We start from the raw sequence: 13,806 nt of genomic DNA, 5'->3' as shown, positions 1-13,806 counted from the left end.
TTTGGTTAATCATTTGGTCTGTAAAATGTCAGAAATTAGTTAAGAATGTCCTTCACAAGCTCCAAGAGACCAACGTCTTTATTATTGCTTGTTTTGTCAGATCAACAGTTGACAACCCAAAGATATTTAGTGTACTGTCATATTAGAGAAAAGCAGCAAGGTTCACATTTGAGGGGCTGGATCCAGCAAATATTTGGCACTTTTGCTTAACAAATTATGTAAACTGTAAATCAATTATCAGAATAGTTGCTCATCAGTTTTACGTAGATCGACTAATTCATCGTTTCAGTAAAAAATATCAACAAGTAAAACATTAAAGTCCCTCAGAGAAATAGTTGTCTCTAAGTTGAAATTTATTCCAGTATTAACGTGTGTTCTGCTAGAAAACAGTCAACTGGTTTGGCAACTGTAAAAGTAAAGTAGGACTGTCTGTCAGCTTCCAGGGGTAGCATTAGCATGCTTCTGTGATGTGTCCCATATTCACTGACAAAACATGTATGCAGCGAATATTTCCATGATTACTGTGGAAACAACAGCGAGTTTATCACAAAGATGCATACTGTAATCCACACCCCTGTCCAGTCCCACAGGATGTGTATTTGAGTTTTATTATGCTTGAAAAATTACAAAATTATTGTTCTCTGTGGCCATTAATCAGAACAAGATAATGTCTTCTAGAGTTTATTAAACCAATTTATCAACATGAGCATCAAGAGAGCTCCTAAAGCAATTCACTACCCTAAAAAGAAATGTTTCGTCAATTACGATAAATGTTAAATGTTGTTTGATTTTGAAAGTTTAGGTTTTACAGTAAAACTAACACACGTAAAACATACTCAACATAAACGGTTGGGCTCTCAGAGAAGAGAAACACTGATGCTCACCTTTGACCCTGAGGTGGCGTCCACTGCTGCTGAGGTCACAGCCTTGGGGGACTCTGTGACCATGCTGGGGGATCTCTGATTGGCTGCTGACTTGGACATACGGGATTCTAACCTATAGTTGAGAAAGCAGCGTAGAAGAAGATCAATACAGACAGGATGAGAAGCATTGGATTGTGATACTTCTCTCCTCTGACAAACTAAAGACACGCAGGGAACCAGAGCGCAGCGCTGTGCTGAGCTTTCAGATATAAAGGATATGACTATTTCCTGACACCGCCATGCGACCTGTCATAGCCAATGGCTTTGCAGTGGATGTTTTAACAGTGGAAGCTTTGTGTTCCAAACCCTTCAGTGACACTTGGTCTGACACACACCCCTGGGCACACACTTATACACATCCAGATAACAAGCCAAAAAAAGTATTAAAGCACATATGCACAGATGACACGCAAACACACACACACACACACACACACACACACACACACACACACACACACACACTATCTTTGGACAGCTGCTAAGGAGTCCACATCCCACCTCACATTTCTTCATGACATAATCGTTTTTGTATGGCTCCAGAAAAATCAACATGGAAGAAATACAGCATAGCTCATACAGTTTCAGTGACAGGTTGATGTAAAATAACACATTTTTGTATTGCAGACCACATTATTAGAAATATTTAAATAAGGTATTTTGGGCCTCAACCTACCATAGTAAATACAGTACATTTCTATTCTGGTAAAAAAAAAAGACAAAGTGTTTTACTGCAATGGCAAATCCAACAATGAAATATCATCCAGATATTAAGCTTGTATTGTTGCAGTATTATGGACATAGCAGCTGGAAAACTGTATCATGCATAGCCACAGAGGTTTGCTATGTGTAGAAATGTACACTGTACATGTGTCTTCTTGGTAGAACAGTTAGAGTTAATTTTCTTTTTGAGTGGTAAATTCATGATTTATGAATACATTTATCTTTATATGAAGATAGTAATACTAATAACATCAGATAGATAGTAGTAACATTTTCACAGTAGTGGTTGTTTTTCCTCATGATCTGGGGTTTCAAAGTCAGCATCATTGTTGGTATAATTATCAGAAAGTCTCATTCTGAACTGTCACGGTGTTTCTTAAACTCTGAAATAAAGTTGTGTTTCTTTATTTAGAGGATTATTAATTACCTGTGTGCCCCAAGCTCTTCACCTCCCTGCTGTGTCATTACCGTATTCATTTACCGTACTACATTCAGGAAAAAATAATGTTAGCATGTTTTCCTCACTCTACTGTGGTCAATTTAGCCATGATTGATAACTTTTGAACATTTGGCTTTTGTTGTTGTTTTATTTAACTCTTGATATAAACTATACATCAAAGACAGTGGAGAAAGGGAATAAGAAATTAACTTAATACAGGGGCTGCCCACAATTGAACCAATAACTATTTGTGTGATGCCTCATCCACAGTAGCTCCTAAAGGTTAATGTAATGAGGTAGTAAACCGCTCAAACCTTCAGCACAGAATAACACAGAGGCAGTTTATGATCAAACACTAATGTAGAAAAGAAATGTCAGTGTAAGATTTTCTCTGTCACTGCACAAGTACAATAAAATTAAGTTAGCAGACACTCATGAATAGATACATATAAAAACAAAATCAAGCAAGCAATAATACAATATGAATACAATATACTTGTTAGAAAAGGTAGCTTTAAATATTTCTTCTCCAGTTATCACCTAGTATTCACTCTCACAATTTCAAAGACTTTTTCTAGGCTGCTGCAGCTTTTGATTTGTCCTATGTGCATCATATATAACAGGAAAACTGTAGACAGTGAAGATCAATTTGATTTAACAAGGTCTCAGAAACTGGTCAGCAACAATGGCACTGATGAGGCATATGGTGTGCCCCTGCCATTACACCACCAACACCACCATCCTTTAACACAACCAAGGACAGGTCCATGGACTGCTGTCATGCTGCTTTTGCCAAACTCTGGACCTAACATCTCTATGACACAATAGAAATTGTGATTTGCCAAATCAAATAATATTTTTCCAAAATTCTGTCATCGTGTTTTGGTGATCACATGCTCACTGTAGCCTCACCTTCTTGTTCCCAGGTAATACTAGTGGAACCTGGTACAATATTTAGATGCTATAGCCCAACTTCAATATTTTTCAGTGAAGTTCAGTGACTGCACTTCTTGTAGACTTCTTGTTAGCCTAAACCAACCTGTCCATTTTTCTCTGAACTGACATTATGGGTGTTAAATTGCACTATTCTTAGTAAACTCTGTGACTGAAAATACCAGGATGAAGGCTATTTCTGTGATGCTGGAACCACCAGGTCAGGCACCAAGGGCCACTATGACGCCAGTGTTTATTTGAATAATTTGTTCATATTCCCTCTCATAGGCCTAGAAAATGACATATATCACTTCTTAAGATAGTATAAGGTAGGGAAATTTCTGCAGCATTCTGAAACCCAATCTGCAGCCAGTAAACTAGTATTATTGACATGCAACTGTCCAGTACTTGGCAGAGCCTCTTCCTGACTGCAAGAGTAAGCTTACAATAGGAAACAATGTGTGACCTGTCTCTTTGACAACACTGCCACCGCCCCCCTGCATTGTTCCGCAAAGGGGTTAAAAGCAGCACTAACCCTTGTTGTTTTTTCCTGCTTTGTGTGCCGCACTACAGTGAAGCTAAGGAAAAGGAGATAAGCTAGATATGTTTGTCACAGACTAAGGCAAAAAAATGCTGGGGAAAAAGAGAGAGGCCACAATGGAACAAAACTTACAGTATCTGCACTCATAGCCTGGACTTCAGCCAGCTTTTTTACAGGATGTTTCTGTCATATCAAGGGAATGCTGCTGTTTTATGTGAAGTTTTCATACTGTTTACCACCACTGTCAGTGGAATAGTTCCCCAGGAGATTTGTTGTGGCATGTGGTGGAGAGGAGTCATATTTCACATCATGAAGTGTAGAAGGGGGTAAGAGACTAAAATCCATCTCTCCCTGCTTCTCTTGCTATGACGGAAATTTGACGGTTTTTAATCCTTGTGCAGTGGGTGTACATGAGGATAGTTGGCAAATTGATCATAGTGTGATAATCCATAACAAAGTCAAAGCCTTCAGGCCAGCAAAGCATAGGCTGATCGACCTCTCCATGGGGAAAGGCCTCCTGAAGCTCTTTTTCCTGCTCTGTCCTCAATCCAATGCGAGTCTCCAGGGAACTCACTGAGGTTCTATGCTCATCCCAAAACTGTACGATGTGTCATTCACCACATCAAAATAGCCAAGTACATCGTTTTTTAGAGATGAGGAGAAGAAGTTGTTGATCAACAGATCAGTACATAGGCTGATCAACTGTGATTATCTATTTCAAAAATATGGAGTGGAGCTGAAGCCAGAGTCTGTCTTTAAGCACATGCCTGTCCTGGCTGTTGTTCAGAAATGACTTTGGTTGAACTCCTTCAGTCTGTTTGCTGAAAGCGCAACTATTCTCTTACAGTAGTTGCCAACACAGAGGCGACTGCTGTGATTTCAGGAGTTCGTAGGGACAGCAGGACGGACAGTATGTAAGAAATATGTTGGAGTGTTCCTTTAATAATAAAAATTAAAATTACATATGCAGAATTTGACTACGCTTGCTGTATATGCTGAGACTAGGTTTCTTAACCTTGTCCTGTCAGTTTCATGACATCCTTGTCGTGTTGCTGTGAGAAGGGCATAAAACTGATGCTATTCTTACCAATAGCTTAAAGAGATTATGACTGGCATTTCTAAGTAAAATAATCATTCTATCACTGTTGAAAATATGCAACCGTAACTTTAAAGCCCCTTGATGGTACACAAATCCATGGCTCAACAGAACTGAACTAGGCATTATGGAGAGTTTCAGGAAATGAATGACAGTGGAGGATGCAGATGAATCACAATCAGTTTTGCATTCCTTAAGAGAACATCTTTTAATTACTGAGAATGTGGAGGTCACATGCTTGTCTCTGTTTCTGCCTATAGTGGAATCTCTGCTATGCATGATCATCTTACACCAGCCAGCTTAAATACGATCAGACACCTGCTGCTTTATATTGTGCTCTAAACCTGCCATACAGCTTTGATGGCTTTGCAGGATGAGATTCACACAAGGACATAAAACCACAACAATAAATTCAACTGCCATGCCATGGTAATATATACTTTACTAAATAAAAACAATGCAATGTCACCATTCTAGTACAATTCCAATTCTCAAAATTTCAGTGGCATGTTGGTATTTAATATACAATATTAAAAACTTACTTGGGACATAAAAATTTATCAATGTCCAAGTCAGAAGCACACAGGCAGGTTTCCATTTTATGACTTCAACTCATTGAGAAAAATAGCCCGGATGGACCAGAAATTTAGCCAACATAAGCATAACTTGGCTGATTGATGAGACAGATTCATGACTCCAGATGTGATGTGAACACGGTCAAAAGAATATTAGAACGTCAGCTATGCCATTACCACAAATCCTATTAAGGCAACAATTTGAGAAATAATACTTGACAGTCTCCAGGATCCAAAGCCACTGACAAGTGAGTGCCGTCAGTTATGAATACCATAATTGTAATGAATATATTAATTTATAATTTGATTTAAAATATGCTCCTTTAGTGTTACGACTATGACTGCAGTTCCCACCCCGACCCATGATATGCTTTGTCAGGGAGGGTGACAGGCTATTTCCCTGTCTATTTCTGGACTCCCACCGCATTACCTTGAACTAACCTATCTATACATTTAAGCATGCAGTATATGCATCATTCCCCGGAAAAAAAGAACCACTCACCTGTCTTGCAGTGTGTATTCTGTGTTTTCTGGGGAAATCTGTCCAGTCACAGGGTGTCGAAACGATGTAGTCCTCAGGTTGTGGCTGCAGGACAGAGGGAGATGGAAAAGAGCAAGGATGGAGGGAAAACAAAATTAGTATCAAGTCATTAATCAGATTCCTGCCTGATCACGTGCTTCTATACTTCTATTTGGCTGCTGTTTGAGGTTACAACAAAAGTTTAGCTTACAATTAACGCCTCAGTCAACTGTGAAAAAAAATCTATGGTAGCACTGCAGCCAGGCCAGGAACCACAGCTCATATTCTTCTACACAAAGTGTAGGGATCAGCACTCTCCCTAAGCCAGCTTGCTAGGCGTTATTGATTTCAGTTAGATGGGGCCATTCATTGCTTTAACTAGAGCATGAATGCATGTTACTGTCACAGGATAGAATAAGAATTAGACAAGTGGCTAGTGGTGCTGGTATTGAGAGGATTGAAATATTACGCCATGACTCTGTTTCTATTTGTTGTTGTCTTTTGTATGTTTCTAGGCAAGAACAAGATTTGGGCTATTTCATTTACAGTTTTACAACAAAATAAAACAAAACCCAGAAAATATCTAGTAGCTATACAACACTGTCTTGAAGTATTGAGATAAATCTACACATTTTTTGTCAAATATATTGACAAAGATCAACAACCCTGGTCTGACACATTGAAGCAGAGCCGGATTGATCTACTTCTTTCTCATAATGTACTTGGCTGATGTTTCTTATGATTTATAAAAAAAGAGATTTAATCCACTTTTAATCACTGATGTATTTATCCATGCCCAACCTTATCATCTAACCATCATGGCTGGATAAGCTGCAATCATTCATTGTGTTTAGCGTTCCATTTCATTTAGTTTCTCTCACTATTTACAGAAAGCCCCATTACTGCAGAGGGCCTTTAAAGTATACGGCTATCCAGGATTAGTTAGTTGCCACTGGTACTCAATGCTGGCATCCATTATCCCCTCACACTGTGACACATCCCTTGAGACATTGCTGGCTTTCTGATCCTTAATGCATCAGAGACTTTTTCAATTTTATTTTGTATGCACATATAAAAATGTGGAGCTTTAGAAACATGTGTTCTGTAGAGACATTAGACAATGTAATGTTATGGAAGAATTTCCAGCATTGGCAACTCCTCTGCCATTCTGAATATCCAGCAGCAAAGGCCTGTGTGTTCTACTCAGGTGTAGCTAGTGAGGAAGACAGCTGTCTTGTCTTGTCTGATTCAGTTTGGCTGAAAAACTGGAGAGAGTGAGTGTGATAATGTACTGAACTACAATATTATGCTTTCAAGTCTGGCTTTTGTTAGTATTGTATTTCATTCCCCTTAACCCTTTCTTATCTTCTCCCATCGCCACCATACACAGTTTATTACAGCAGAAAAACCATAACACTATTCTTCAATAGAAGCTGTGAAATACTGTGCACAAGCGTGCAATAAAACCATAGAGTAAATACTGCTGTGCAGAAGCTAAATCCTTGTGCTGCTTTTTCATAAACATACACACAGGTACAGATAAACAGAAAGCCAAGATAAACACGTTTACACTATCCTAACTTAAAGTGTACCAAGGGTAAATAAATGACTATATATCCAACAGTAAGGGGTGAATCCTCTGAAGGGCAGCTGCAAAACGTCAGTACTATAAGGTCCAGAATGAAACAAACATAAAGTGGTGTCTCACTGCATCACCATGCAGCAAAGGGAGGGGAGACAAACTGAGCAGGGTGGAAAGATTTATGAGTTGACATTTCAGAGAAGTTCAGAGGGTGTATTGAACAGGAATGATGCAGAGTGATTCTGCACACATGACATCAAATATAAACAATACATAAACCTACACATACACTCGTAAAAACAGCTCTTTATCACATATTTATGCACAAACACACATATACACACACACACACACGCTTGACCAGGCTTTTTCCTGGTAACAACTCATAATTTGCTGAGCTGCACTGGGCGCATTCAGCACTGCACCAGCATCCCCTGTTAATTAGGAATCTGCATTCTTTGAGGCTTTTGTTTTAGTCGCATTACTTCTGAACTATTTGTCACGGAATTTGAAGCATCCCCAGTTAGTGTACAAACACTGCAGCACTGTAGGGCTATTTGTTTGCAGAAAACTAGGTTCCATCAATGCTTATGACAATATTGTCCCAAAAGGGAAAATGAACTGCAGATGAGCTGTAGCACAGTTCCTTCTAGATTGTGTATTGGAGAAACAGCTTTTTTGTCAGTGCCACTCAGATGTAGTTGCTAGAATTTAATGTCACAAATATGATTCTGTGTAGTGACTCTACATAAATCATAGATTGTCATAATACATTACTCGAGGTAAAAAACAAAACCACCTTACAGTCATCTCTGCTTCTTTTTGAAAGATGATTTAGATCGCCTTGATTTGAGTGAAGCCAATCTTCAAGTGAATCATTCACAATCACAGCAGTTCTAATTAATAATTAATTAATAAAGTATTTCTGATTTCTGAACTAGTCAAACACATCTTAAGGACATGGTGTAAACATAGACACAGTAATACCAAGCTATTACTTATATCTCTACCTCTAAATAAGATGCTTATTTGTTAATGCATAAATAAATCTAATGAAACCAACATACATGTAGTTTTTGAAGTTATTCAGTTTATTTATCTTCTATTTATCTTCTACTTTTGTTTTCAGATCATAATAAAGCTAAGTTACTTACACCACACAAAAGCTACTTATTACAAAAACCTCACTTTACTCCACTTTCTTATACTACAGTACACATACTGTAATATAACAATTGAAAAAGAAACCACTGGCACCTAAGTAGGCTAATATAACAATATACAGCACTAGTTTTTTTGTAAATATTCATTCATTGGTAGCATATGCTGATAATAATTCAACAGACCAAAAGATGAGAGAATCAACAAAATATCTCCACCTCGATAGAGATATTTTGTGTCACTGTACAGTACTTATCCTGAGAGAAGTTCTATGTTAGACACAGATCATGGTTCAGGGAAATTTTCATTCCAAAAACAGGCACTGCCTTACACCATTAGCATGTTACAGGGCCCCAAAACACTAACCATCAGGTCAAGTAGAGTTTCTGCTTCCATCGGGCCAGATAAAGACGAGAAAGAATGACTGGCATCTCTCCTTGTGGAGAGCCTCAAGGGGGCTTTTCTCGATGTAGCAGTGTTAACATGTACAGTAGAAGTGTTACCACAATGTAAACAAGACTGAGTTCAATCCTAGCTGAGAAAAGAGGTGTCTCTCAGTCACAAACTACCATATATAAAGTAAAACTACCAGTTTTGTGACCAAACTTATGCATAGACCCTTACAGCAGCAAATTAAGGATTTTCTAAGGAGTTGGCTTTGATGTAAAGTAGGCAAACTCAACTATTAATAGTGAGTAACCTGAGAATAGAATGGCAACCTGATTTTGATTTCAGCCAAAGCTTCACCTAAGAAATACGTTAAAAAAAAACAGCAGCACTGCAGCTCAAATCACCTCTCTCTCTCAATACTGCAACAACTGGAGTCCATGGTTCAGCCCTGGAATGCCACACCAATTTTTTTCAGCAAAACAATAGGCTCAGAGTAATCCCTGTCCAACACAAGGGCTAAGTCTTGGCAGCAGGGGTACCAGGGGCACGGCTCTGTGGTTTCAACACCTCTCTCTCTTTCTCACACCAATAGAATTACACTGGAGCTCCAAACTGCTCCACAACACACATCAAATGGGATCACACCATCTGCTTACAGTCTCAAATCCCGTGTCTATTTATATCACTCTCCCTTAGAAAATAAAATCCCAGCGAGAAGAAAAAAAACTTCCAAAACTGTACCCACTACTAGCGCAGATCTCTCTGCTTCTGTTTGCTACTTACTATGCTCTGCAGTATCATGCACACAGTGGAGACAGTCTCACCTGCTGTGAGAGAGTGAATCATCGTGAATCAGCTGCTAGACTCGCTGTGGTGCTGCAGGTCATGGAAATCCTTTCGGCATGATCAGGGCAGGTGGAAGATACAGAGAGGGTCTCTCGTAGCAGCTAGCATCCGCAAAGGGCAAAATAAAGTGGAACCAGCAGGATGAGAGCAGGAGGGGGAGCTCTTTATCTCTGCTTCCTCCTGCTCAAGCGTGCTGTCTGACAGTTTCACCCCACACTTGCTGGGTGGATGGTAGAGATGTAACTCCCTCCCATCAGGGAATACCTCAGTTGCTTATCAGATCCCCCTCCCTTTCCATTTTGTACTTCCCTCTCTCCACCTCTCACTCCCCTTTTCCCAGAATTGAATTTGCTAAACATCATCTCTTTATGTTATGTAGCTGCTGTTTGATGTGGACATACTGTACCTTGGTCAAAGCAGCAGAAAAATGTCAAAAGGTCTGTTCACTCTGTTCAATTATTGCCAGTTGGTGTCAAAACTTGCTAATGTGCTGTCAAAATTCCTTCAATAATGAAACTCTTAAATCTCTTAAACACACACTCACACACCTGCAGCATTCACATCAGCTTTGGCTAATGATCTGCTGTGCAGTCCGTATATTGGTTTAGGCGGGGATCCTTCAAACTTTTCAAGTAATGACCACAACATTGATAATAAACACAAGTGTTGAGTATTTAAACCAGGATGCAGAAATATATTGCAACTTGTAAAACACTTAGCGCTTGAACTTCTTGGGCCCCTTCAAGGACACTTCAGGGTCATTGGTGTCTACTTTTTGAGGCGCTGGTTTAACAGTGACATTGACCTGTGACCTGCGCTAAGAGGGAATTGAAACTAATCCTGAAGAATGTGGCCCGGAGGCGCAGGTAGTACCAACAAACTGTAGGACTGTGGTAAATATTGAAACTGATAGACAACCAAGGATTGGGGAACTAAAAAAGCATCTACTATAGAGTATGAATTTGAGTTTGCTGTTTCGCCCCTAATTGTTTGCCCCATGCATTTTCAATTTAGAAGCAGTTTAATTCAATGACACCTCTCTTCAATTTAAAAACATTCAGACAATGTAATAAACTAAAACTTACATAAGTTCCAACCCACAGAGAAGCACAGAAACAAGAGCTCTTATGGCAAGCGATTATTTTTAGTGCTATGAACAAGGGCAAGAAGAGCCTCTTGTCTCCCTCCATGTAGCCTTCATAATAAGCATCACAGCATCAGTGTGGTGTCTGAAAACTCGAGAGGCAAGAGGAATCATTTAGGGCCAAGAGTATATAATGAAAAAAAATAAATATAATTTTAAATGTTGAATTTAATCAGCTGATTAGTGAAACTTCTATCTTATACAACCCTATTTAAAAGAAATATTACGGTCCATGTTGAGTTGAGGAATAAGGCATCCACTGACTGGTTAAGGTGAGTCTGTGCAGCTAAACACATACTCATCAGTTGAACCAGTGTGCTGTAATAAATGTCATATAGTAGCCTGCATTTGGCTTTACATTGTAGCTCTGAGTGAAGTAAAAGACAAATCAATGTTGTGCAACTAATCACCAGAGAACAAACACCGGCAATCATTTATTTCAGCTGGGCTGCTAACTTCATTTCCAGACCAATTCAATTAGCTGTAACGAATGTATCATTAATATCAGCAAGCTGTTTGTGTGCACACGATATGCTTCAGAATAATCCAAAGAATAAGACAAAGGCAAATCAAAGAAAGGCTGCAGATATGAACATGAGAGGTCAAATGAGGTGCCATGAACCCATACTGAACTCTGTAATGATAGTAATTTCTGTGTGTACGACACCCCACCCAGGCAGTGTGAATGTGTGACAGGACATTATATGGTGAGAGAGAGATATCATGGGCCCCCAAAAGTACCCTATAGCATCCCAGGCCTAGCAGGCAAAATTAATTAAGCCTTAATAACAGTGGTTTGTGCACAGTATCCAGACACAGGGAGCCATTAAGGAGATAAGCATTCTGCAGCAGGATTTGCACATGTTGACTGACCTTTATCAGTTTCATAGCAGAGCACTGCAGCAGCCTCACTCAGCTTCATTTTCCTGACATTTATTATCTAGGCAGTCTCTCCAAAGAGTTATTGGGAGATTCCACTGTCACTCAGTGTAGAAATGAGGGAAGCCAAGCAAACACATTGCACACTGACTGACTGGCCTGTCATTGCCCTAATTCACTACTATCATCATCATCTTCATTGTTTACAACTGCAGAAACTCCAAAATGAGTTAACAGTATGACACAGTTATTACAACCTTATCGGAGAGCAGTTGTGCTTCTCTGTGCATGCATTTACAGTAGTCTAAAATAGCATCAATGAAACAGGAAAACCCTGGTCTGAACTCTGCTTTTATGGAGCCTGTAACCATCTGGCAAAACAGTCAAGCAGCATTGGGCACAGAGTGGCAAAGACAGGCTCAAATAGGCCCAATGGAGAGCAGAAACAGGTGCAAGGACTTGCCAGTGTCTGTAGTAACTCTGTCAGACAGAGGGTTTGGCAGAAATTGAAAGAGCTGTCACCTTATTAACATTCAACACACACACAGTTCTAACAGCACCTTTCATTGAAGTCACAATGGTCCTTTGGGCCACAATGTTCCAAAACATAAGCAAGGCAATAGCTAATTGCATTGCAGTGAATGCAAAAAAAGACGTGTTGGGCCAATAATAAGGAATTAGGATGCAACGAAACACTACTCTCCATGCGCAGAAACTAATTCTGAAAAAGAACCACCACCCTGAATCTGGTCAGGGAACTCAAATATTTTGCCAAAAATAGGGGTTGCTCATAAGTTACATCTCATTTCATGCCTACTCAATTTAAAATTATATTTTTCAAACTCTAAGGAGACAGCAACAAAAGACTAATGGAGGCTTAACTCTAGTACAAACACAGGCTTCACAAACCCATATTAATATCTTGTACACAAGAAGGTTAGCTCTTGGTTGCACACTTAGTTGCACACAAACTTGTTATAACCTGAAATTGTTCCAGCAACTGCCTGCAGCGTTAGAGAAAATGGCCTTAGAGAGAGAGAGATACCTACAGGACTGTGAGCATATCAGCAATTCCTTTGCTCCAATGGCACAAATTTAGCTGACTGATAAATATTTATAAAGAGATGATTTGAAGGAACTCAAAAAAATTGTGGTTTTATAATGCCTCCAACCATGACAATAAAATGACTTCCAAAGGCACTTATCCGAGGGATCAATAGCAACAGGGATATGCTGTGACAAAGAAAAAAGTTAGGAAGTTTTTTGGGGTGAGCATTACTCTGGGGAATAAATCAATGAAGGGTCCCTGCAGCTTTAGGTCAATATTTAATACCACAGATTTATCCTGCACCTTACTCACTGAATAATGATGACCCAGAGCAACCATGAGTCATCTTTATTTCATCTCTTCATTTGTGCTAACAAGAATTGTCCCAATCTGAAGTGTGCGAATGTATGAGTGTGTTATGGGGAATGCGAGCAGGGAAAAAAGTTTTATACTGTTGCACACAATTAAAATTAGGTAATTCTAAAGCATAGCTTAACTGGTTTTCAACCCAGGCGGTACTAAATTTCCTTTTATTTATTAGTGTGCATACCCAACCTATTAATGGGTTTAGTTTTGAGAAACCAACTGTCGGTGGCAGCTTCTCATTGGGCTTAAACACAGTCAATTGTGGCAGTCAATAATGCCTTAAAACATTGTGTTAAATCTAATTTTTAAAAAAAACAGGATGCTGCATGTATCAAGCAGGGAAACAGGGAACATGAGGGAGTAGGGCCCAAACGCAGACACAGAGGCAGAGCAGATGCAGTTCAGTGACTTATTACTAAAAAGGCTTACAGAGATGGTCAGGCAGGCAAACAATGAAACCAGAAAAGCAGTTCGATGCAGGCAAACAAATCCAAGGGGCAGGCAGAAAATCCAAAGTCCAAACACGATAAAGCAAGGTCCAAAAACAGGCAGATAACAAGTCTCAAGTAAAGTAAATAAAGGTCCAAAAACACTCCGAAAACACTGGAACGCTAGACACAGTGTACAAAGACAAACTGGC

At 39.3% G+C, this 13,806-nt stretch overlaps 1 protein-coding gene across 14 annotated transcripts in view; it reads right to left on the bottom strand.

Moving 5' to 3' along the window:
- Positions 1-13,806, bottom strand: part of plekha7b (pleckstrin homology domain containing, family A member 7b) — a 68,816-nt gene that overhangs the window by 32,928 nt on the left and 22,082 nt on the right. For 13 of the 14 annotated variants that reach the window (XM_044197851.1, XM_044197899.1, XM_044197879.1 and 10 more), the window contains exons 4-5: positions 5,733-5,816; positions 885-996 (exon numbers count right to left, since the gene is read on the bottom strand). In XM_044197851.1, coding sequence (XP_044053786.1) covers positions 885-996; positions 5,733-5,816 — 196 coding nt within the window. Of the gene's footprint in view, positions 1-884; positions 997-5,732; positions 5,817-9,707; positions 9,898-13,806 lie in introns of those variants that run through there. The other variant, XM_044197960.1, reaches the window with a different exon arrangement.

The sequence above is a fragment of the Siniperca chuatsi genome, linkage group LG1, assembly GCF_020085105.1.
Source record: "Siniperca chuatsi isolate FFG_IHB_CAS linkage group LG1, ASM2008510v1, whole genome shotgun sequence".
NCBI lineage: Eukaryota > Metazoa > Chordata > Actinopteri > Centrarchiformes > Sinipercidae > Siniperca > Siniperca chuatsi.
This window is presented reverse-complemented; position numbering and strand designations above follow the sequence as displayed.